The 26,411-nt window shown below is 42.2% G+C and overlaps 1 protein-coding gene across 3 annotated transcripts in view; it reads left to right on the top strand.

Annotated features, from left to right (window-relative positions):
* blm (BLM RecQ like helicase) overlaps positions 1-26,411 on the top strand; it is a 47,337-nt gene that overhangs the window by 3,563 nt on the left and 17,363 nt on the right. For all 3 annotated transcript variants that reach the window (XM_048562609.2, XM_048562608.2, XM_048562610.2), the window contains exons 3-12: positions 7-746; positions 3,602-3,779; positions 9,316-9,434; positions 10,755-10,887; positions 14,881-15,683; positions 17,318-17,509; positions 21,206-21,324; positions 22,251-22,364; positions 23,524-23,622; positions 25,184-25,332. In XM_048562609.2, coding sequence (XP_048418566.2) covers positions 7-746; positions 3,602-3,779; positions 9,316-9,434; positions 10,755-10,887; positions 14,881-15,683; positions 17,318-17,509; positions 21,206-21,324; positions 22,251-22,364; positions 23,524-23,622; positions 25,184-25,332 — 2,646 coding nt within the window. The remainder of the gene's footprint in view (positions 1-6; positions 747-3,601; positions 3,780-9,315; positions 9,435-10,754; positions 10,888-14,880; positions 15,684-17,317; positions 17,510-21,205; positions 21,325-22,250; positions 22,365-23,523; positions 23,623-25,183; positions 25,333-26,411) is intronic.

Here is a 26,411-nt window from a genome sequence, read left to right as displayed (position 1 = left end):
TGACAGGACATTCACGTTTAAAAAAATTCTCCCAGGCACTGTTGGAACACACAGTTTCCAGGGAGTAAACAGTACCTGTGTGCTGAAGGACAGAGATGTGAATGCTTTCAAGAATGTGACCGTGAGTAAGCCACAATTAAACCTACACTCAACAAAACCTAAGGAGCAGCAACCAAAAATCAATCTCTTGAAACAAACTGCCAAGCAGTCAGAATTGACCTCACGGACAGCTCTTCCTTTGTCATGCAGTTCCCCAGCTCTGAGGCATGCAGCAATAACCAGTCCTGTTTCTCAGAAGCTTGACCCTGAACAGCCTGTTATTAACCTGGATGACTGGGATGATCTGGATGATTTTGAAACGCCATGGAAGGAAAGCAGTTTGAAAGCAACTTCACTTTCAATCACAGAGCAACCAGTGCAAAAAACTGGTAATCTTAAGAAAATAAATTCCAGTGGACTGACTTCTCCCAAAACTGGGAATGATCAGCATTTGAAAAGTGCTGCTGGCGAAGAGGCCAAGGACAATACAGCTAGACTGTCTCCAAGAGAACCTGGTGCAGAGTTAAAGGATGTGAACAATACTGTCATCTGTCTGGGCAGTTCCCAAAGGGAGTTGCCCCATAGTGATGATGAAGATTACACGGTGTCTTTCCCTTCAAGGAGGAAAAGTTCCTCTTCAGCTGCAAGGATCATCTTGACCGATGATGAGTCAGATGGTAACGAGAAGGAGGATGGAGAAGAGAAAAGTAAGATTGACTTTATTTTATTGTTTGGAATTGTCAAAAATTAGAAAATTGCTTCAAGGAGGCTAAAAGAACAATTAAAGATTGCTAATCTTTAAACTGCTGGGTACTTACTTGCAAGTCCAAAACCAGTGGACTTAGTATCTACAAACTACCCTTGCCAGTGAAATTAAATTATTGCCTAATTTACATGCAGAGATTTTATATTTAGTCCCTTTTAAAAAGAAAGCTATACACACTTTTCAATGTTTTAACTGTCTCTGCATCTACCACTTCCTCTGACAGTTCATTCCACATACAAACCACCCTCTGTATGAAAAAATTGCTCTATTGCCCCTGTTAAATCTTTCTCCTCTCACCTTAAAAAATCTCCCTAGTTTTGCATTCCCTCACTCAAGGGAAAAGCCCTTGGCTACTTCCTTATCTATGCCCCTCCTGGTTTTATAAATCTCTATAAGGATGATCCTCAATATCCTATGATCCAGTGAGAGAAGTTCCAGCTTATCCAGCCTCTCCTTATAACTCAAAACCTCCGGTCTCAGCAACATCTTAGTAAGTCTTGTCTGAACTCTCTCCAATTAGATAACATCCTCCCTTTAGCAGGGTGACCAGAATTGTACGCAGTACCCCAAAAGTGGCCTCACCAAGGTAGTGTACAATCTCAACATGACATCCCAATTCCCATACTTGAAGGTTGGAGCAATGAAGGCAAGCATGCTAAACCCCTTCTTAACCACCATGCCTGTGATGCAACTTTCAAACAACAATGGACCTGAATCCCCTGTGTTCTCACCTCAAGACCCTTCTCTTTGACAAACCCACTTAATATTGATCTATGGACTATTTCAGCCTCCCGCCTTGTATTCTCTTTTGAATTCAAGCTTATACAAAACTGCTTTCCACATCTTGACACCAAATCCCATCAGCACGGTGTTTGCTGACTCAAGCTGGTGCCTGATCAAACAACACGTATTTTTTCAAATCCTATTGTCGTTTTGTCTCTTTTTAGCCTCCTCCATTCCTACAATATTTCTGCATGGTTTCAGTTTTGGCCTATGCAGCATCCGTAAACTTAATCACTGTTAGCTGTCATGCCTTCGGTTATGTGGATCTTAAACTCTAGAACTCGTTGCCTTATTCCAACCACTTCACATCTCTTGAAGCAAACGTAATAATCTCTCATATGACTTGATGTCAAACATAGTCTTAGTGCGCACTTGTGAAGCACTTTGAGTTGTTTTTATCCTGTGAAAAGGTGTGGAAATATAAGTTGTTTACTAGCTGTAGCTAGCCTAAAAAAGCCAATGGATTTCACATTAAAATAGTTTTTTGTAGACATGTTGTAATCGTATTCTGTTTATCAGTTGTAACATAGGAAATAAGATTAGACTGTATAGTTTATAGATCCTGCTCCATCATTCACTGCTCCTAGCAGAGTTTTGAACTGAAATCCATTTTCCTGCCCTATCCTGCTATCCCTCAATTCCCTTAATATCCAAAAATCTATTAATCTTAATCGAGAACATATGCAATGACTGAGCACCCACAGTTCTCTGGAGTGGAGAATTTCAAACATTCACAATAAGTGCTGGAAATGATATGAGTAGTTAGGTGCATTATGGACCAGACTGACGCCTCCCCTTCAAAACATTAAGAAAATAGCCTAAACCCTAAATTTTTCTTATTTTAAAGGCAAGTGCCAGGGACTGCATTACAGATGCAATTCAGTGGGTCAAACTGCCAACCTTGGAGCAAAATTCACTTTATTCATACACTTTAATTAAAATACAACAAAATAAAGAAGAGACATAACAAGGTGTAGAGCTGGATGAAGGCAGCAGGCCAAGCAGTATCAGAGGAGCAGGAAAGCTGATGTTTTGGGCCTAGACCCTTCATCAGAAATCCTACTACTTCCTTCTATCTCCAAAAGAAAGAAGAAATTGGAATAATTTAGCTCTATTGAAAAACTCAATAGATTATTTAACTACTAAACAGCAACTGTTCCAATATAGTACCATCTCATAAACGCACGCTTGGCAAAGACAAATTCTGAAAAATAGATTGTCTCACATGCAATTCTAGCAGCAGGAAGAGAACTCCAGCTTTTAGCTGTAACAGAGAGAGGAAGAACAGCTTCCACACCCAGCTTCAAGACCACAGCAGCAATTGCTACTGAAAAACTGAAATGAAAAATCTTGGTTCTGTGGGAGCTTGACCCCATCCATTCAAGCTGCTTCTATTCCAATTTTTTTAACTGTTTACTTTAGTGGTTTTGGAACAGACTGCTTTTCACCCCTGACTTAACCCTTCTTTGTTTAATTAAAAAAAAAAGGATAAAATACACCTCTTGCAGCTGGTTGTTTTTGTCCAGCGCAGACTCAGTGGGCTAAAGGGAATTTTTCTGCGTTGCGGACCTCAATGATTTTACTAAGTGAAGAAATTCCTTCTCATCTCACTCTTAAATGGCCTACCCCTTATGATGCTGTGTTCTAGACGCAACAGCTGGAGAAATGGTCTTCCTGCATCAATCCTGTCAAAGCCTCCAAGAGTCCTACCAATTTCAATGAGAGCATCTCTCATTCTAGCTAATCATGGAGAATATAGGCCCATTCCATACAATCTGTACTACTAGTAAAGCTCTCTTGTGTTATCCCTGCTAAGGCAAATACGCTATTCCTTGAGAAAGGAAACCAAATTACACACAGTATTCCAGATGTGGTCTCACCAAAGCCCAGTACTTTGGCAGTAATGCTTTCGCGTTCTCGTACCAATTCCCTGGCGATAAAGATTACTGTATTATTGATCCTCCTAACTGCTTGCTGTACCTGCATTTTAATTTTATTTTACGATTCATTTAGTTGACCTAACGGATGCTGACAGCCTCCCAAGCAACCAGCTACAGCCGCAGCTGGATACCATTCCCACGGCTTGCACGCAATCCAGAGAGCCAGAGAATGAGGGTTATGAATCTGATTGTATTCCGCCATCTCCTGAAAGTGATCAGCTTTCTCTGCCATCGTTCATAAAATGTCTCAGGTTTGCCTGTTATAAGCAATTATATTTACAGTACAGTATGTTAGGGAAGAGACATCCTGTGGCTGGGAGTGTATTTTTCTGATCATTTTCACTGACTGGCTTTCCTCAGTTACAGAATGTATCATTTTAAAGTAGAATTAGCTGCCAAAGTGACAGAGTTTAATGGCCTTTGCTATTGTTACTGTATAAATCACCCAGCAGCTTGTGGCAAGGAGGAGACACCCAATGAGCTAGAATCACCACTAGTTGATGGGCAATTTGAGGCACTCCATCAATAGCCTGATAAAAATGGCAGCTTGCCCTCAGCTTCCCTGAAGTTTCAAAATATTTGCTGAATTTATGCATTAAACCTAACCACTTAAATTTAGTGTAGTATTTAACAAAGTAAGTATTTATACTCTTGCAAAACCAAGCAACCACTTTGGCCCAGAGTGGGAACAATTTAAACCATGGCATCTCATTTTCTGTAGCTAGTGAACTGTTCTTAGAGATTTTAAGCGTTTTTCTTGTTCTTTTACTTTCTGTCGGTCACTCTTTTTCTCTCATCCAAACTGCTCCATTTCTTTATTTCATTTTCTGAATGTGATGTGACTTGAATTCACCTGACTTCCTTCACTGTCATTTCCCTCAAATAAAAGCAAAATATCATTGGATATTTTGTTGGATAAACTCGGCAAGTCTGGCAGAATCTGTTTGTAATAGAAACAGCGTTAACATTTTGAGTTACATGACTTCAGAACTGAATAGGGTTGGAAAATGTTGCTTAAAGGGGAGAATGATCACGTGGAGCAGATGGTGAGGGTGCCCAGAGCAAAAGACAAAGGAAGTGCTGTTATTAGTGAAGGAGTGTTCCTGATACAAAATAGGTATTAGTGACAGCCATGAATAGTCAAATACAGGTTGGCTTTGGTGGGAGGAAAATGGATGTAATCAAAATATAGGACAGTGTTCACAGTCTGAAATTGTTGAGCTCAATGCTGAGTCCTGAAGGCTGTAAAGTGTCTAGGTGGCACATGAGGTGCAGTTCCTCCAGCTTATATTGGGCTTTGTTGGAACACTGCAGCAGGCCTCAGACGGAATTGTTAGTATGGGATATCCAAGTGTATTGGAAGGACAAGCAACCAGAAGGTTGGGGTTTTTCTTACAGAATGGAGGTGTTCTGCAAAGCACTCACCCATCTGCATTTGGCCTCACTGCTGTAGAGGAGACTAGATTGAAAGAAGTACAAGTAAATTGTTGCTTCACCTTGAAGGAGTGATTGGGGCTCTGGATGGTGAGGAAGAAAGAGGTAAAAGGACAGATTTTATACCAGCAGTTGTAGTGGATGGTGTCCTGGGTGTGAGGAGGCATTAGGAGTGGACTAGGTTGTCACAGAGGGAATGATTCCTACAGAATACTGACAAGGTAGGCACCGGAAGATGTGTTTAGTGGTGGCATCCTGCTGAACGTGATAGAGGATGATCCTTTGAATGTGAAAACTGGTAATATAGAAAGCCAGGTGAAGAGGTACCAGAGATGGTTTTGGGAGGGAGAGGAAGAGGGTCAGGAAATGGATAAGATACTCCTTGCAAAGTAGCAGCATGACCTTGAACATGTTGAATGGCAGAGTGTTGAATGGAAGGCCTTGAATTGTAGCTATATAAGACCGTGCACTGGAATATTGATTGAAGTTAGAGTCTGAAGTCCTGTCATGAGATTTGAACCCAGCCCAGGCGATTAGCAAATTTTGCTGACTTTTCCAGACTGCCACTTTCTGTGGTGTATCACCCACATCCTGCAAAGTGCAATGTGCAAGTTAATTTAACTTTCTGACACACCCTTGGGCTCAGGTATGTCTCCAAGGTCAACTATGTCTTCATCTTCTGGTTTTGAAACAATATCTTGATCTATCTTTTCTTGAGGGCACCAGCTCCTGTCATGGAGACGAGGCTAGTGCCTGAACCCTTTCAAACATCGCCCAAGTACCCATACTTGATGCATGGAATTTGTAGTAAGTCTTTCCTCTACTGTGTAACTTCAGGGGGGGACTAAAGGCGGGCTGCACTTTGTGTTCTGCATCCCTACATACTCAGTATGGAACTAACAGCAGCAAGAAATCTAGTCCCAGCAGTGCAGAGACCAACTGTTGGTTTTTTCTTTGCTTTTCCACTTATGATCAGGTGACGGATCAGATATTGAAACCCAATTATCAAAACTTGAGGATTTCTAGTACCTAGAGCATAATACCACTAGAGACAGTCCAAGAATCTGCCACATAAATTACACCTCTAGAGATGCAGAGTATTTTCTGAGAATTGGGATCCTGATGTCAAGCTCGATGCTATGAGGCATGCATTGGCTAGGATAACCTGGCCAAGGATACTTAAGAGATTGACAGTGGATAAACAATGGCAGATGTCTAAAGAATGCGTGGATGAACTTCAACAGTTGTACATTCCTGTCTGGCATAAGAATAAAACAGGGAAGGTAACTCAACCATAGCTAACAAGGGAAATCAGGAACAGTGTTAAAGCCAAAGACAAGGCATATAGATTGGGCCAGAAAAAGCAGCAAACCCGAGGACTGGGAACAATTTAAAATTCAGCAAAGGAGGGCAAAGGGTTTAATATGGAAATGGAAAATAGAATATGAAAGTAAGCTTGCAGAAAACATAAAAACTGATTGCATAAGGTTCTACAGCTATGTGAAGAGAAAAAGACCAATGATGACAAACATAGATCCCTTGCAGTTAGAATCAGGTGACTTCATAATGGACAACAAAGAGATGGCAGGCTAGTTGAACAAATACTTCTGAATCTGTTTTCACTGAGGAGACTAAAAATAATCTTCAGAAAATGTTAGGGAACAGAGGGTAAAGCATGTAGGAGAAACTGAAGGAAATCCTTATTAATCAGGAAATGGTGTTGGTGAAATTAATGGAATTTAAACCTGACAAGCCCGCAGGGCCTGGTGCTCTGCATCCCAGAGCACTTAAGGAAGTGGCCCTAGAAAAAAACGGGTGCATTGGTGATTATTTTTCCAGCATTCTGTACACTCTGGAAGAGTTCCAAGGGACTGGAGGGTAACCAATGTAACTCCACTCTTTGAAAAAGGAGGGAGAGAAAATGGTGAATTATAAGCCAGTTAGCCTGACGTTGGTGGTGGGGAAAATGCTGGAGTCAGTCATTAAGGATGTAATACCTGAGCATCTGGAAAACGGGGACAGAATTGGCCCTAATCAGCATGGATTCACTAAAGTAAAATCATACTTAACAAATCTTGTGGATTTGTTTAGATTGTGACAGTTCAGTAGACCATGGTGAATTAGTAGATATTGTGTATTTGCACTTTCAAAAGACTTTTCACAAGGTTCTATACGAGATCAAAAAAGAAAATTAAAGCTTCTGGTATCAGAGGTAATGTATTGACATGAGTAGAGCACTGGTTGGCAGACAGGAAGCAGAGAATTGGAATAAATGGGTGCGTTTCAGAGTAGCACGCAGTGACGGCGTCGCAATGCTGGGACCCCAGCTGTTCACAATATACTTTAACAGTTTGGATGAAGGACTTGAACACCATGCCTTCAAATTTGTAGTTGACACTAAGCTGGGTGGCAGTGTATGCTGTGAGGAGGATGTTAAGAAGCTGCAGGTAACTTTGACAGACTGGCTGAATGGGCAAATACTTGGCAAATGCAATATAATGTGGATAAATGTGAGGTTATTCACTTTGGTCACAAAAACAGGAAGGCAGATTATTATCTGAATGGTGGTAGTTTAGGAAAAGGCGAGGTGCAATGAGACCTGGGTGTCGTGGTTGAACAGTCACTGAAGATTTGGCATGTAGGTGCAGCAGGTATGAGAAAAGCTAATGGCATGTTGGCCTTCATAGCGAGAGGATTTGAATATCGGAGTAAGTCTGCCTTGCTGCAGTTATACAGGGCCTTGGTGAGGCCACTCCTTGAGTATAGTGTGCAGTTTTGGTCTCCTAGTCTGAGGAAGAACATTCTTACTATTAGGAAGTCAACAAAGGTTCACCAGACTAATTCCTGGGATGACAGGACTGACATTATGAGGAAAGACTGGATTGCTGGGCTTATATTTGCTGGAATTTAGAAGAATGAAGGGGATCTCATAGAAAGAAATAAAATCCTGATGGGACTGAACAGGCTCGATATGGGAAGAATGTTCCTGATGTTGGGCAAGTCCAGAACAAGGAGTCACAGTCTAACAATAAGGTGTAAGCCATTTAGGACTGAGATGAAGAAGAATTTCTTCATTCAGAGTTTTGAACCTGTGGAATTCCCTCCCATAGGAAGCTGTAAGGGCCGGATCATTAGATATAATCGAGAGGGAGCTGGACGTGCCCTTTATGGCTAAAGGGATCAAGGGACGTAGGGAGATGGTGAGAATGGGATACTAAGATTGCATGATTGGCCATGATTGTATTGAATGGTGATCAGGCTCGAAGGGGCTGAATGGCCTACTCCTGCACCTGTTTTCTATGTTTCTAGATATTGTTACTTTCCTAAACCTCTTCCATCTGTAATGAGGTAAAGAACAGATTTATTTGCCATTTCCTTTATTATTAATTCGCGGGTTGAGGGCATTGCTGGCTAGGCAGCATTTATTGCCCATCCCTAATTGCCCAGAGGGCAGTTAAGAGTCAACCACATTGCTGTGGGTCTGGAGTCACATATAGGCCAGACCAGACAAGGATGGCAGTTTCCTTCCCTAAAGGACAGTAATGAACCAGATGGGTTTTCCCCAACAACCGACAATGGATTCATGGTCATCATTAGATTCTTAATGTTAGATGTTTATTGAATTCAAATTCCACCATCCGCCATGGTGAAATCCGAACCTTGGTCTCCAGAATGTTATCTGGGTCTCTGGATTAACAGTCCAGAAATAATGCCACTAGACCATCGCCTCCCCTCATAGAATGCCTTAGACACAGTGAAAAATCTCAGGGCCCATAACAGAAGTAGATAATCAATCCTGATATGCATATAGAGAATTGTTTTAAGGTGAAGCAGGTGGTGTGGAGCTTTGGAGATTAAATTCCAGCACGTAAGGTAAGGGAGTAAAGGTCACAGTTACTGATGAAGTATGGGGAGTTATTGATGGAGTAGTTTTGAAAAGTTGCAAATTTTTTTTAAAAAATGAACACTGTAGCACCATGTCTGAGGTTCGTAAGCTGGTGGTACCTGTCTACCCTTGATCGTAGCAGTTAATGAATGTATGATTTCCCCAGCCCAGTTAAGTGACTTGGAATCAGCTTGTAGGCCGGTTGAGTTAGCTTTCCACAGACCCACAAATGCACGTCAATGGCACAAAAGATGGCTGTCATCCACAAATCTGTTTTCTGTACCATTTGACGTTTGCAGGATATTTGCGTACCTGTGTAAATGTTAAGTTTAGCTTTTATTATCTTGCAGCTTATTGCTGCTGCTGGTTTTCTAACATAGATGATCATAGAAGTAGGAAAACTTGATCATTTCAGGACACCTGGGCTCTTCATTATAATCATTTATCGATAAAATCTCTGTCCACAGTGACTCAGCAGAGACTGTGCAGTCCAAAGAAAGATCTATTTCCTTGACTTGTTTACAGCCAGAAGAAAAGGAACGCAGCAAAGGACCAGTGCGTACATCAAATAATGCAACAGATAAAGGTAAAATGAGCTAGCTGAGACACTGTCCTTTTGTAAGTTGTGAAACTGCTTAAAAAGTCTTACAGGATTCTGGGCTTCATAAATCAAGGCGTAAAATACCACAGCATGAATGAATAGATTAACGAAGGTAGGTTTATTCTCCTTAGAGAAGATATGATTGTGGGGATATTTGAGAGAGATGCTCAAAATTATGAGCAGTCTGGGCAGAGTAAATTGATAAAGCTTGCCATTGGCTGAAAGATTGAGAATCCCAACTTAATACTGGTAGAGAAACAATGGCATCGTGTGGAAAAGGTTTTTTTATGGGGCAAGCCAGTAGGGTCTGAAATGCTCTGCCTGAGTGTGTGCTGGAGGTAGGTTTATTGTCAATTTCAAAAGGGAATTGAATATTTGTCAGAAGACAACAGTTTGCAGGGCCACAAGAAAACAGCAAGGCAATAGGACTAGATGGTTTGCTGTTGCAGAGCTAGTGGTGCCACAGTGGTCTGAATGGCCTCCTTCTGTAAACATTCTAAGATTCTACATTAAGATGTCTTTATATTCTACATTTCCTTGATGTTAACATTTTTAATGAATTCCTATGTCCAATGCCCTTTGTAATAGGAACTGCCATTTGAGGGGGGATGTGATTACAGGGTTACCAGCTAGACGAGCAATTCACATTCCAAATCACAACACAGAAATTTGTAATAGAAATAGAAGAATATAGACTTTAAAATGGATACTGCATTAAGCCTGCATGCTCTACTTCGCGTCAACCATTTGGTTATAAAAACTTCATCTAGTCTTGACTCCAGTGCTCATTGTCAAAGGATATTGGCTAGTAAGATTATTAGTTATTTTTATATTAAATCCAGTAAGAAATTTAGGAGAAACTGCTTTAGCCAGGGAATAGTGAACATTACACATTATTTACAGCATGTGGACAGGCCATTCAGCCCAACTGTTCAACATGAAATACCTCCCATCCTCAGCTCACCCTATCGTTATATGCTTACTATGTTCCTTTCTCCGCTGTAATTGTCAAGCTTCTCCTTAAATGCATCTATGCCATTCGCCTCGTTTACTCCATGTGAGAGCAAGTTTGACATGAATCCTGAAAAGCAACCTGACAGGTTGAAGTGTAGAGGTTTCCCATATAGTTACCTGTTTGGCATTCCCAGTATTTCATGTTTGATCAGATGGGTCCCAAAATGTTTTTTAAAAAAGCCCTTTTTCTTGATGACAGATTTCAGATCTGCTGGCTAGATATCTGAATATTTAAACTTGAGAATTGTGTATATTTAAGACGCCAATTTTGCACATTTTGAAATGAAACAGACACACCGTTGGGCTACAGCAAGCAGTTGATTCAAGTAATGGAAAATATCTGTAGCTTGGTTGATCAGATTCCTGTGAGTGAACTGCAGCTTCTGTCCTGTGCAAGTCAACTGCTTCAGCAGAGAGAGCTCAGGTAAGTGTTCATGGCCAGCTTCCCATCTTGCACCTTCTATAATCTTCAAAATGGTTCAAAACTCTCCTCTCTATTTGATAATTTGCACAAAACTCGATTTGCCTGTCTTCCATCTGCCAGCTAACCTACATAGACCCCAAACCTGCAAAACATCTTGATTTTTAAAGTTCTTATTCTGTTTTTCAAATCCCTAAATGCTCATCCCTTCCTGTTTTGCTCCAGCAAGCCAATCTTTAGATCTGAAGCAAGTCTTTACACACTTTTATTTATGTACAGAGTTCACCATTATACTCGTATACCTCCTAACCTCATGGCGCAGTGGAGGTAGAAGGTCTGGGTTAGGGTCCTCTGTGCTCTGGAGATACAAGTGGGTTAACATAGCAACCTAAAGTTTCTCTGTATGTTATTTGTAGGGGTTCAAATGTATTCTCTAGTTGATATCTTATCACCTGCAAAGAAGAAAACACAAGTATACAGTTAACACTTGCCACCTCTGTAACCTTTGCCAGTCTTACAGCCTTTCAAAATATTTGCATTTCTTTACTCTTATCAATTTCATAGAACTCGTAGAGTCCTGACAGTGTGGAAATAGGCCCTTCAGCACAACAAGTTCACACCGAACCACAGAGCATCCCATCCAGACCCATCCCCCATAACCCACCTAATCTACACACTCCTGAACACTACAAATTAGCCTGGCCAATCCAGCTAACCTGCACGTCTTTGGACTGTGAGAGGAAACCGGAGCACCCGGAGGAAACCCACACAGGCACGGGGAGAATGTGCAACCTCCATACAGACAGTCCCCCTAGGGACTGAAATCGAACCCGGGCTCCTGGCACTGTGAGGCAGCAGTGCTAACCACTGAGCCACTGTGTTGCTCCTATTCTGGCTGGTTTCAGATCCCCGCTTCCTTTGTTTCACTATTAATGGCTTTTTGATGCTTACGCTTTGGGATTTCACCGCATGTTTCACTGCAAGCATCTACTACTTTGATCAAATGATTGGTCACTTATTCCAATATCTCCTTTGCTAATTTGCCAGTTCTTATCTAATGCTCCTGTGAATCACCTCAGAATATTTTACAACATTAAAGGTGCTATGTAAGTGCATATTGTAATAATTGCCTTGATGAAATAAAATATTTAGAACCTAAACTTTTGATGCACTTTTTAGTAACATATTCCATTATAAACATGGGATGGGAGCTTATGATGGAATGCAAAAACAATGACACAATATACTACGTTAAAATGGAACTGTGTGTTGCCTGTACATCTTGGTCAGTGATTTCCTGTCTTGTTGAAACTTAGACCATCAAAAATTCATCAAATTCTATCAGTGTGTTCAGCCAGTTAAAAATGGAAAATGAATCATAGAATCCCCGCAGTGTGGAAGCAGGCCATTCAGCCCATTGAGCCCATGCTGACCCTACGAAGAGCCTCCCTACCCTATCCTACTCCCACATTTCTCATGGCTAACCTGCACATCTCCAGACACTGTGAGCAATTTAGAATGGCGAACCCACCTACCTGCACAATTTTGGACGGTGCAAGGAAACCGGAGCACCAGGAGGAAATCCATGCAAACTCCACACAGACAGTCAGCCGGAAGTGGAATTGAGCCTGGGTCCCATGGTGCTGTGGGGCATCACTGCTAACCACTGTGCCACCACAGTGCTGGAGGAGAAACTTAGCAGATCTGGCAACATCTGTGGATCGATAAAGCTGAGTTAATGTCTTGAGTTCATTGATGCTTAGTCAGAACTGAAAGCCGTAAGGTAAAGGAACTGAATTAGGCTGTTCAGCTCATTGAGTCCACTGAACCATTCAAACATGACAGATATGTTTCTATTCCTAATTCTCCTGCTTTCTCTCCTTACCAATGAAAAACATAGCTCTTTATGTCTTAAATATACTCAGTGACTTTCATCCAGAACTCTTTGCAGCAATGAATTCCACAGATTAACTACCCTCAGGCTGAAGAAACTCATCCTTATCTCAGTTCTGAAGAGTCATTCATTCACTCTGAGGCTGTACCCTTGGGTCCTACTCTGTCCTACTAGTGGAAACATCTTCTCTACGTCCACTCTATCCAGGCCTCTCCGTATTCTGTAAGTTTTAATTAGATATCCCCTCATCCTTCTAAACTCCATTGAGTACAGATCCAGAGTGCTCAACTGCTCCTCATATGACAAACCCTTCTTGCCCAGGATCATTCTTGTAAACCCCCGTCCCCCCCGCCAACACTAGCACATCTTTAGAGTCATAGACATGACAGTATGGAAACAGACCCTTCAGCCCAGTGCATACGTGCTGACCAGATAATCTACTCCCACTTGCAGCAATTAGCCCATATCCCTCTAAACCCTTCCTATTCGTGTACCCATCCAGATGTCTTTTAAATGTTGTAATTGTACCAGCCTTCACCACCTCTTCTTGCAGCTCATTCCTTACACACGCTACCCTCCATGAAAAAGCTGCCCCTTAGCTCCCTTTGAAATCTTTCCCCTCTCACCTTAAACTTGTGACCTCTAATTTTGGACTCCCCTACCCTTGGGAAAAGATCTTGGCTATTCACCCTATCCATGCTCCTCATGATGTTGCAAACCTCTATAATGTCACTCCTCAGCCTTCGACGCTCCAAATGAAAATAGCACCAGCCTAACCAGCCTCTCCCTATAGTTCAAAACCTCCAACCCTGGCTACATCCTTTTAAGTCTTTTCTGAACCCTGTCATGTGTCACAACATCTTTCTTATAGCTGGGAGACCAGAAGTGAATCCTAAAACACGGTCTGAAATTGCTCACAGTGGGCCAAATGTGGTCTCACCAGAGTCTTTTATAGCTTCAGCATTACATTTCCGTGCTCGTGTTGTAGCCAACACAAAAGGGAGAAGCAGACAAAGGGATTGCAAATGATAAGTCTGGAGATAAGTACTGAACGGTTGCAAGCAAGAAGTCTGAATAGTTGAAAATGGGTTGGCTGTGCTGGGAGTAACCCATACAGAGAGTTGGTCATGCACTGGAGAAAGATGTTTACACTGAAAATATTAAACTCACTCATGAGTCCTGAGAGCTGTTAGTCACCTATGCAGAAAATGAGGTGTTCTTCCCAATTGCATTGAGCTTCGGTGAGCTACTACAGCAGGCCTGTGACAAAAATGTCAATGTGGGAACGTGATATGTTGAAGTAACAGGCATATGGACGCTAGTGGTTATTTTTACAGATGGAGTGGAAATCTTCTGCAACATGATCAGTCTCTGTTTGCAGATTCCCAGCTCCACATTTTGTACATCTCCCAGTTTATCAGCAATTCCTTTTGTCTACTCCTCCCTTTTTATCTCTCTTGAAACTTTTTCCAACTATTCGACTTGTTCCTTTCCCTCACAATCATCATCATCAGCAACATAAGTACCATCATTTCCAAGATAACAAAGTGTGAAGCTGGATGAACACAGCAGGCCCAGCAGCATCTCAGGAGCACAAAAGCTGACGTTTCGGGCCTAGACCCTTCATCAGAAACGTCAGCTTTTGTGCTCCTGAGATGCTGCTGGGCCTGCTGTGTTCATCCAGCCTCACATTTTATTATCTTGGAATTCTCCAGCATCTGCAGTTCCCATTATCTCTGATACCATCATTTCCTAGTTGCTTTCAGTTCTGACAAAGGATCCCTGAACTTGAAATATTAACGTTTCTCTCCACAGGTGGTGCCAGACCTGTTGAGTTTCTACAGCACTTGTTTTTGTTTCTGATCTCCACGATCGGGAGTTGTGTTTTATTTTACTGTCCCCAGAACTGTTCAATGACTGGATCTCCCTCCAGTGGTAGAAAAGAATAAGGCAGAAGTTCCACTCATAGTCTGTGCTTTGTGTCTAGAATAACTAAGAGCCAAATAGTACAATATTTGGCAACTATTTGCCCTATACACAGACCGTTACTGCTTTGGAGCTCAACGACAGACAGTAAAATGAATTTTTATTTTCCTTTCCAGGAGAAACGTTTTGGCTGATCAGAATGGATCACAGAGCTCACTAAATGGAGGTATCTCAACAGCTGCCATATTATCCAAGCAAAGCAGTGCAATGGGCAATATTTCTACAGATCATGCTATTCCTCCTATCTCTTTTAATTCATCCCAGGGTCCAGGTTCTCCTAAAACATTTACCTTCAAGAAATCTTTGAACACCATGGGTATGCCTAGAGATAATTCTTTCAGTGGTGATGATTTCTTTGCAATGGCTCAGACTTCTGCACATACAGGGAGGAAGAGTGCAACATCTGACAGTTGCAAAAGCTTGCTCAGTAAGCCATGTCTCCAAAGAAACGAGCTGGTCCCCTCAATTGGAGGGAACAAGGCCTCTCCAGCAAGTGCACCTCAGTCAAGATATTCCTCATTCAACTGCATTTCATATGGATCTCCTGATGCCAAAAGCATAAGTGACTTGGACAAACCCACACATGCATCTTCTGCAAGAACGCACTCTGCTGCCAATCAGAAGCTGCTCATTGAAAATGGTAGCAGCTGCATGGTTGAAGAGGATCCGATGTTTGATGAATTTGATATTGATAACTTTGACGTTGATGATTTAGATGTAGAGGAAGTTCCAGAATGTTTTCTGAATTCACCACGTCAACCGGCAGTAAACACGTCGCACATAACAATTCAGCCAATCCGAGAGGGAGGAACTAAGAAGGTCTGGAAAAGAGCTCCAGCTCAAGATGACAATGAAGGCACATTTTGTCCCTCTGCATCTGCTAATTTCAGAAATTCCCAAGCACCGCAGGACTCCTCAGGTAACTAGTGTTCCAGCTTTAAGTTTTCTAATAGAACAAATGACCTTGTTTAAAACACGTAACTGAATAAGTAGTTCAGTCATTATATTTCAAATTTAATGTACCCAAAACTTTAACTCTCACTGTGCCCAGGCCCTCAGTTGCTGACAGGCCCTCTGCTGTTACAACCGTATGCTCCATTGATGATCCCAAGCCCCCGCCGCTCAGTATGTGCTCTCACTTCCTTTTAATTCTTTCTTTGAATATGAGCACTGTTACCAACCAATTGCCCAGCCTTTGGCCACTCTGCTTAAACATATGTATTCAGTGTTTGATGTAAACAAGTGTCAAACATGTTTGGTAAGGGTCTGAGTCACAGACCCCAGAATGGACAGAATGCCACTGCCAAAGGGACATTACTGAACTAAATTGGGTTGTTAGTGTAACAATCTAACAGCATCACGCTCACTGTTATCAGATTTCTATTTCTGTATCGCCTGTTGTTTATTCAGTGCTGTCTCTCCTGTAGTTTGACTGTTAAAGATCAACACAAACCTGGGTTTTTAAATCTCACCTGTCCTTTTTTCAAGGTCTTAATATGCTTCCTGAAATCTGCCACTCAAAATATTCTAGCTTGAGGCTTAACCAGTGATTTTTAAAAATCTAGCGTGACTTTGGATTCTGTAATAGTATCAAATATCAAAAAGCTTAACTACTTTAGTTTACTGTATCACTTGATTTCTGAATATGCAGCCCCTCAAAATCATGCCATTTAGTTTATACCAGAAGGATCTTTATGTTGTTTTCTCAAAATGCATCACTTTGTGCTATTCAGCATGTGTAGCCTATTCCTTTTAATAGTCATTGCTGGAATGTCAACATTGCAGCCTGGACCAGCAATTATTGAACTGCTTCAGTCTGTGGTGAACAAATACCCACAGTGCTAGAGGGAAAGGAGTTCCTGGAATTTGACCCATCCACTGGGAAGGAACGCTGATGTATTTCCAAGCCAGGATGTTGCGTGGCTTGGAGGGGAGCTTGCAGGTGGTGATGTTCCCATGTATTTGCTGCCTTGTCCTTCTGACTGTTGGACGTTGTTGGTTTTGAAGATGCTGTTGAAAGGGCTGGTGTGTGGCTACATTGCATCTTGTAGATGGTACACAGTGCTGCTATGGTGCATCATTGGTGGAAGGAGCATTGAAGATTATGGATGGGGATCCAATAAGCAGGCTGCTTTGTTCCGGATGTTGTCAAGCTTCTTGAGTGTCATTGGAGCTGCACTCATCCACAATGCATTCCATTACATCCTTGCTTGTGCCTTGCAGGTGGTGGATAGGTCTTGTGGAGTCAGGATGTAAATTACTTGCCACAGAATTCTCAACCTCTGACCTGCTGATGAAGCCACAGTATTTATATGAATAGTCCAGACCAGCTTCCGGTCCATTGATAACCACCAAAATGTTGATAATGGGAGATTAGCAATAGAAATGTCCAGGGAAGATTATTAAGTATTTTCTTATTGGGCATGGTCATTGTGGGGCATAAATACTACTTCATCAGCTTATCTGTGTCTACCTGTATGCACTGTCATGCTCGCTAAGTATTAGACTTCTCAGTGGACCCCTGCAAGAGCTGATGTGTTACTTTTTCATCAGGGGCTTCCCGTGAGCAAGGACATTCTAAAAATCCTGTGCTGGAGCGTTTCCGTGGCTTCCATTTCCCACACTCTAAGGAGATGATGCGTATCTTTCACAAAAAATTTGGACTGCACCAGTTCCGAACAAACCAGCTGGAAGCAATCAATGCTGCCCTGCTGAACGAAGACTGCTTTGTCTTGATGCCCACAGGTAAGTACCCAAGACATTCTGGAATAAGTAGCTCAAATAATTTGGAATTTTTTTATTGTATCAAAGGCAGTAGCTAAGTGGAAGTTAATTTTCTTTATTTGTAATTATTGATTTATAGTCCATAATGGAGTTTATTTTTCTTTCTCTGTCACCTGCCAACCCAGACAGATATAACAGATTCCACAGGAGCTCTTCAAACAAGCCACGAGGAATTCTGGGCAATGCTTAGTTTAGTGTTTGTGGAAGCTTGTACCAAATCATGACCACCTTTCCAGCTATTTCTAATTTTGGTGACTTCGCCTTGAATGAGTATTTCAAATTAAATAAAGATATTTAATTGTTATCACTGGAAGTGGCTAATTTAAAGATGTTCAGTTTGCTTAAGATCTACTTCCTTAAGATGGGAGAATCATTTTATGGCAAATTCTAACACAGTCTGTCTCGTGTTCTGTGTCGCTACAGACACTCCACTCGGGTGTTTAACCACCTCATTCACAGCCTGTCCTTACATTCATTTATAAGAATTACTTGGATTTTGAAGGTGCCTTTCACACCTTAAGATGACCCAGTGTGTTTCATATGCAACAGCATGCTTTAGAAAGGTAGTCACTGTTTTCTGGCACATTTCATGTGTTTCAATCAGCATATAGCAGGGCTCTCAGAAGTTCCAATGTGATAATAACCAGGTAATTTGTTTTAGTGTTACCTGGTTGAAAGACAAATATTTGCTAAAACACTGAGGGAAGGAAAACGTGGCCCCAGATCTGATCCAAAAGGTATGATCAAATAAAATGTTTATTTGGTGATTTTATTTGAAGAGCCTTTCTGTTACAAAACATACAAGGATCAAATATAGCTCCAATTGTAAGTGCCTGTACTATGAGAACATACCACTGCTGGCTGGGCTGCTCCCTGGCACCTTGGTGTCTTTAGGTATGCTGCCTTACTTGGTATATTGTTCTTCTAAATGTGACAGATATCATTTCAGAGCTTTCCAATGAATGCTGTTGTTTTTCTTCCCTTCATTTATTGTGTGCATGTATATTCTGTTTGTGGTATCCCTTTATAACAGTTATAATTAAAATATTGCATATCTCCCCCAATAGCTGGTTGATAAAGCCTTTTTGTTTCCCCTGGATGCCTTGACATGATCATGGTATGCAGAATGCCTTTGGGTCTGAGACTTGCTCAGTGAGTAATTGAGCCTTCCAGAGCAAGATAGACCCTCCTTTGATCTTGGTCTGTTCTGGGTTAGTTAGGTGGTGGTGGAAGCACTGCTGTTGACTCTGTACCTCTTGTTATTCAGTGACACCTCAGCATGCTGTCCCTCACATACCAGCTCCCCATTCCCAGTGAACATAAAAAAGTAAGATTGAACCTTTCTTTGAAACGAACAAAGTGCTGGAGCAACTCAGCAAGTCTGGCACCATCTTTGGAGAGAAAAAGAGTTAACATTGGTAGTCTTTTGACTCCTCCCACTTCCTACAGACTAAGGGGGTGGCCATGGGCACCCGCATGGGCCCCAGCTATGCCTGCCTCTTTGTAGGTTACGTGGAACAGTCCCTCTTCCGCACCTACACAGGCCCCAAACCCCACCTCTTCCTCTGGTACATTGATGACTGTATCGGCGCTGCCTCTTGCTCCCCAGAGTAGCTCGAACAGTTCATCCACTTCACCAACACCTTCCACCCCAACCTTCAGTTCACCTGGGCCATCTCCAGCACATCCCTCACCTTCCTGGACCTCTCAGTCTCCATCTCAGGCAACCAGCTTGTAACTGATGTCCATTTCAAGCCCACCGACTCCCACAGCTACCTAGAATACACCTCCTCCCACCCACCCTCCTGCAAAAATTCCATCCCCTATTCCCAATTCCTCCGCCTCCGCCGCATCTGCTCCCACGATAAGACATTCCACTCCCGCACATCCCAGATGTCCAAGTTCTTTAAGGACCGCAACTTTCCCCCCACGGTGATTGAGAACGCCCTTGACCGCGTCTCCCGTATTTCCCGCAACACATCCCTCACACCCCGCCCCCGCCACAACCGCCCCAAGAGGATCCCCCTCGTTCTCACACACCACCCTACCAACCTCCGGATACAACGCATTATCCTCCGACACTTCCGCCATTTACAATCCGACCCCACCACCCAAGACATTTTTCCATCCCCTCCCCTGTCTGCTTTCCGGAGAGACCACTCTCTCCGTGACTCCCTTGTTCGCTCCACACTGCCCTCCAACCCCACCACACCCGGCACCTTCCCCTGCAACCGCAGGAAATGCTACACTTGTCCCCACACCTCCTCCCTCACCCCCATCCCAGGCCCCAAGATGACATTCCACATTAAGCAGAGATTCACCTGCACATCTGCCAATGTGGTATACTGCATCCACTGTACCCGGTGCGGCTTCCTCTACATTGGGGAAACCAAGCGGAGGCTTGGGGACCACTTTGCAGAACACCTCCGCTCAGTTCGCAACAAACAACTGCACCTCCCAGTCGCAAACCATTTCCACTCCCCCTCCCATTCTCTTGATGACATGTCCATCATGGGCCTCCTGCACTGCCACAATGATGCCACCCGAAGGTTGCAGGAACAGCAACTCATATTCCGCCTGGGAACCCTGCAGCCATATGGTATCAATGTGGACTTCACCAGTTTCAAAATCTCCCCTTCCCCTACTGCATCCCTAAACCAGCCCAGTGCATCCCCTCCCCCCACTGCACCACACAACCAGCCCATCTCTTCGCCCCCACCCACTGCATCCCAAAACCAGTCCAACCTGTCTCTGCCTCCCTAACCGGTTCTTCCTCTCACCCATCCCTTCCTCCCACCCCAAGCCGCACCCCCAGCTACCTACTAACCTCATCCCACCTCCTTGACCTGTCCGTCTTCCCTGGACTGACCTATCCCCTCCCTACCTCCCCACCTACACCCTCTCCACCTATCTTCTTTACTCTCCATCTTCGGTCCGCCTCCCCCTCTCTCCCTATTTATTCCAGTTCCCTCCCCCCATCCCCCTCTCTGATGAAGGGTCTAGGCCCGAAACGTCAGCTTTTGTGCTCCTGAGATGCTGCTTGGCCTGCTGTGTTCATCCAGCCTCACATTTTATTATCTTGGAATCTCCAGCATCTGCAGTTCCCATTATCATTGGTAGTCCAGTGCTCATTTGTGGCTTTCTTTGATCTCCCAACACTAAGTACACAGTGACACACTATGAAAGTTATTCATGTGGAGACAATTACTTAGCTGGCATGTTAGAAGTAAAAAAGTTTTGGGACATCCCAAAGCACTTCACAACCAAACAATTGTTTTTGTAGCTATAGTTACTGTTGTTATATAGATGTGTGTGACAGTCAATTTTCATTTAATAACAATGATGGGCCATGGGGCCTTTTTCTGTACTGTAAGCCTCTATAATTGTGTATCCCTATCCCACAAATGGAAAAGTTAAGTGATGACAGGGGTAATCAGTATTATTACTGATGGTAGTAGGAGGTTTAATGTGGGGAGGTCACCATGAGCAATCCCTTTTCTTTCATCAGTGTTACAGAGTAAGGTAAACGTGGCAAAAAGAATGACAGAAAACCATCTGGTCTTCTGGAAAACACTCATTACACAGCAGCCCTTTGTTGCAGATTATTCTCCTAGCCTGTGTTTCTATGTTGTGATTTGTCCTGTCTGTCTGTTTCAGGTGGTGGTAAGAGTTTGTGTTACCAGCTGCCAGCCTGTCTCACCCAAGGAGTCACTGTTGTGATTTCCCCACTCAGGTCACTGATCCTCGATCAGGTGCAGAAGCTGACCTTGTTTAATGTGAGTTTTAAGTGTCTCTTTATTCACTTCAGTAATTGAAATGCACCTCCTGTTTCTCATCAGTACGATAGTAATATAACTTTGCAATAACCAGGAAAATTTCAATGCACTTGTTTGATGCTAAAATTGTTTTTCATGTGGAGAGAAAACTGAGTGGAGATTTAATAATGGGATTCAATGTTGAGTGCTTTAGACAGAGGAAAGCAGGGAAATTTGTTTCCTGGCAATAAAGCTGTGGTGATTTTTTTAAAAAAGGATTTGTCAGAAGTACCAGAGGGAGATGAGGTTTTTTTTGTCTGAAACAGCAGTCAAACCAGATACGATGGTAATTTTCAAAAGAGAATTGAATAAACACTTGAGGAAATTTGCATGATATGTGGACGATGTGGGACTAATTGAAACGTTTTTTAAAGAGATGGCACAGACCCAGTGGACAAATGGTCTCTTTCTGTGCTTTATTGTTTAATGTTTTATATTAAAGGTAGCAAAAAGGAGCTGTTTGAGAGGAGAGCTATGGATCTTTAATTAAATTCAGCAATGTACGTAGACTAGAGGATGACTGTTTAATCTGCATCAAACAGGGGGAAGGGAATAGACTCCCCGACTTTAACACTGACATGATATACTTTTCCTTTATAAGAGATTGATTGGAAGTTTGTGATTACCTGCACAGTGTGCTCTTTTTCAAAACTCCATTCCAATGTTGTAGTTCATTTAAGACGTCAGTCTGACCCCCAAGGGAAGGGAAGAGAGATACAGATTCAGTGGATGATTGAGGATTACACTTTGACACCTTTGCAAAACACTGACAACCCTGAGCGTGTGAATAGATCTAATCAGCGCAAGCAAACCATTAAGAAACTTTTGTGGAGGGAGTGAAGGCCTGGAGACATGTTTGAAATGTGTACCTTATTTTCCATTAACAGATTCCAGCGACACACCTAACTGCAAATAAGAGTGACTCTGAAGCTGCCAGTATCTATATGCAGCTATCCAAGAAGGATCCTGTTGTGAAGTTACTCTACTGCACGCCTGAGAAGGTGAGCCGTAAATATGTGCTTTGATTAGATTAGGGAGTTATTGACCCTCCTGATATTCTGGTTTAATCGGGTAAAATTGTCCTGTTTCTCTCTGATGAGTCTAAGATTGTGGGCTGCATGTGAGGAGACATTTTGACAGGCTTAAATTGGGAGTTTCCACTATACCCTCCTATATCCACATGTCAAATGTATAAAGTTGATTGGAAAAGTGTATAAACACAGCTTTTTAATTTTATAGACACGATAGAGAAACGAACTGCTGCGTACAATGTCATAGAATGTTCTGAAGAAGTCATACTGGACTCAAACGTTGAATCTGTTTCAGTCTCTGCGGATGCTGCCAGACTTGCTGAGTTTCTCCAGCACATTCTATGTTGTGTTTCTGAAGATGGGTCTAGGCCCGAAATATCAGCTTTCCTGCCCATCTGATGCTGCTTGGCCTGCTGTGTTCATCCAGCTCTACACCTTGTTATCTCAGTGTTGTTTTAGAACCATTTTTGTTTCCTCTGGAATTTTTGATTAAATATTTCATCTGAATGAAAGTTTCATCATATACTCAGATCTCTTTCCTTTTGGAAATAAAAGCTGAACACAGTGCGAACTATATTATAACTGAACAAATTAGTTATGCTTATAGCCACACACAATGAGAGCATGATTTAGTGACTTAAAAAAATAGGAATTTACTTACAGTGAGGCTGAGGAAAAGTATATCCACATCAGAGGAGCAATCCCTAGTATACCACCATGTGTTGTATGTGCAAGAGTTGTCCGAAGCGCACATCATTCAGTATTGACCCTGCTCCATAGTTTGTGGAAATATTGAGAGTTTATTTTTTAGTACCAGAAGCACTAGCAGATTTATAATTACATTGTGGTTGACTCTTAACTGTGCTCCAGGTGGCTAGACGGTTGTACCAAACAACTACAGCGAGAGATAGAAAGTGTTTACCATCCTGTTGGGGAACTAGAGAACCGAGTGATGTGCAAATCCTGCAATGAACTTTAAGTGACATTTGGTCACTTGACCCAAAAAAACATTAATGCTGATTTCATTCCACAGATGCTGCTAGACCTACTTAGCTTCTCCAACAATTTCTGTTTTCATTTGAGTGGCATTTCCCTAGCCTAATAATTTTGATTCTCCTTGTTAATTCAGGTCAGTGCCAGTAACCGACTGATTGCTGCATTGGTAAATTTATACGAGAGGAAACTTTTGTCTCGTTTTGTCATCGACGAGGCTCACTGCGTTAGCCAGGTAACTTGATGCTTCTGTTTCTAGATTTCTTCTTTGACTCTGGTGGCACTCTGGATCACAAGGTGTCAGGTTCAAGCCCCATTACAGTGTATAAAATATCAATCACCAGTTAGAGCTTTGGATAACCCATTGAACTGAGCTCTCCACAGCTCTTTAGATAGATCAAAAAGACTGTCGGAGTCTGAAAAAGAACAGGAGAGTTCTGCCTGGTGCCCTGTCATTATTTATCCCTCAACCAAGATCACTAATAGAAATTATCTGGCCATTTGCGCATTGCTGTTTGTGCCACACTTCACTGGCTGTGAATGCTTCAGAATATAATGAGGTTTTTAAAGATAACATATAAATTTACATTTTCTTTCTATTTGTACACAGAACATTGGTTATCGCATGTTACATGCATGCTAGGATGTGAAATGAAGGGTCGTTCTGTCATATGTCATTAATTAAAGTGCTTGCCTCCTCCCTTTGAGTCCATGCTTGCTGACTATGAGTGCGATAACCAAGCTTGAGACCGTTTGCGTGCCCACACTCCCATTTCTCATCCAAGTATCACTGAATGAGAAATAGGAAAAGACATACAGCCTGGATTATTTCTATTCCCCAGGGGTTGAAGCTACTTGTAACACCCCGGCTGAGAGAAGTCACTTCAGTGCAGACTGAGAACTGGACCCAAAATGTGATGCTTCACTGATAGTGGTGAGCTTCCTCTTATTTTTCTAAACTGACTCCAGTTCCGCAGTCATCAGGAGGAGTATGTTTTGAGTGGGTGGATGCACACAGCTGACAAACACCCTCAGGAATAGCAGAGAGCAATATCTTTTTCAATATTATACCTGCTGTTCAAAGCCATGATTCATCTTGTAAATTAGTACCAAATGAGCGTAGGCTGCGGTTTACGATGCATATCACAGCTCACAACGGCTTGTACAAACAAAAGATCTTTTCCTTGGAGATTCTCCCTATTAAGATCTCAGTGGTGGCAACAACTGAAGACAAGCTTGTTTTGCAAAATGTCATTCTGTGCTGACTGCTCATCTGTTGATGTTTGATGAACGGGGACAATGGATGGGGTTTGATGTCCATTTGGGAGGTAGCGGGGGCCTGGAGACTCTCTGTCATTAAGATCCAGAAGAAGGAATCCACTTTAGCAGCACACCAGCCTGTTTCTCATGCTGTACAAGGGTCAAATGAATACTGAATCCTAATTTTCTTTCTCACTTTTGCCTCTTTTGACCCCTTTGTCACTGGAAGCTCTTCCTTCATTCCTTATTCCCTAGCTACATTGCAGTAGCAATTTTTTTTAAACTTTGTCCTTTCGCTTCACTTTATGTTTTCCTAGTTTATGTATATGCCTTGCTAGATATGTACTTATAAACATTGCTCATGTTGTTGACTGCAGTATTGCAACTGGTTGTTCACTGTACCCTTATTACCTTCATCTTGGTAGCAGTAAATGTTACTGAATACTTGTTTATTATTCGTACCTCTATGTGCTCGTTCCTCAATTACTTCTGAAGTCTTTCAGAAGTTAACTCTTTCTGTTTCTATCTGTATTTAGTGGGGCCATGATTTCCGTCCTGATTACAAGAGACTGAATGAGCTTCGGAGCAAGTTTCCCTCGATCCCAATGATGGCCCTGACGGCCACAGCCACACCCAGGGTCCAGAAAGATATCCTCAACCAGCTCAAGATGCTGAAGCCTCAAGTGTATGTTCCTCCTTTTCTTGGTGGATGAGAGGGGTGATAAAGAGTATTATGTTTAGATTAATTAACAACAGTCAGATATTCACTTGTGCGCTTTTCAAAATGTCACATTTCAGATTTCACACTTCGGTGAGTTTTTAGAGAAAAAGTTGAAGCAATTATTTCCTGATGGTTTTTCTGACACTGGGTAGGAACTAGGGATATAAAAATCTCTACCTATCTATGAACACAGCTTTCCAGGAATTGAACCTTCGGCCCTAATGATGCCCAGTTGTATCTTAGCAGCAGAATCGTATCATTCAGCAGTATAATGCTTCCATCCTTCTAAGCCATGATCTTTCATCAACAACAATTCTTAAGACCCAGATTTAACTCTGAATCAAAATTTGATTTTATCGACTGCTCCCTGTACACCTCCCATATACTTATCAATAAAAGTTGTAAAGAGAGAGGGGCTTGGATTTCTATAACATCTTTCTGATCTCTAGGCATCCTAAAGCATTTTACACCCAATGAAGTGCCTTTTGAAATATAGTCAGCTATCATAGGGCTTGTGACGACCAATTTGCACATAGCCAGCTCCCACCAACAATGTGAAAATGGTGATATAATCTGAGATTTAGAGATGATATTTGAGGATAAATGGTAATCCTGGGTCATTGAGTTGAATCTCCAGCTCCTCTGTATTGTGAAAAGCAATTTTCCTTCAAATCAACTTTATTTATTCGATATATGTTATTCTTTTTCCCTCTTCTAAGTGGCACTCAGTCCTTGTGATGGCACTTGTATCTTGGAGTTAGTAGGTTGCGACCTTGAAGCTCCACCACAGAAGTTGAGCTCATAAAATAAGCTGATATTGCAGGAGCATCGCACTGATTGGGATGCTGTCTTTCATCAGAGCTACTTAACCAAATCTTGATTTCTAGCACAGGGGAATATTAAAGATCCCATACCAATATTTGAAAAGGTGGAGGTATTTTTCCCCAGTGCCCTGGCTAATATTTACACCTCAACTGACCCAACTGAAAACAGATTAAAATGTAACTTAAAATAAAAGTTGCTGGAGAAACTTAGCAGGTCAA

This window comes from Stegostoma tigrinum, chromosome 33, assembly GCF_030684315.1.
Source record: "Stegostoma tigrinum isolate sSteTig4 chromosome 33, sSteTig4.hap1, whole genome shotgun sequence".
Lineage (NCBI taxonomy): Eukaryota > Metazoa > Chordata > Chondrichthyes > Orectolobiformes > Stegostomatidae > Stegostoma > Stegostoma tigrinum.
Note: the sequence above shows the minus strand (reverse complement) of the source record. Positions and strands in the feature narration are given on the sequence as shown.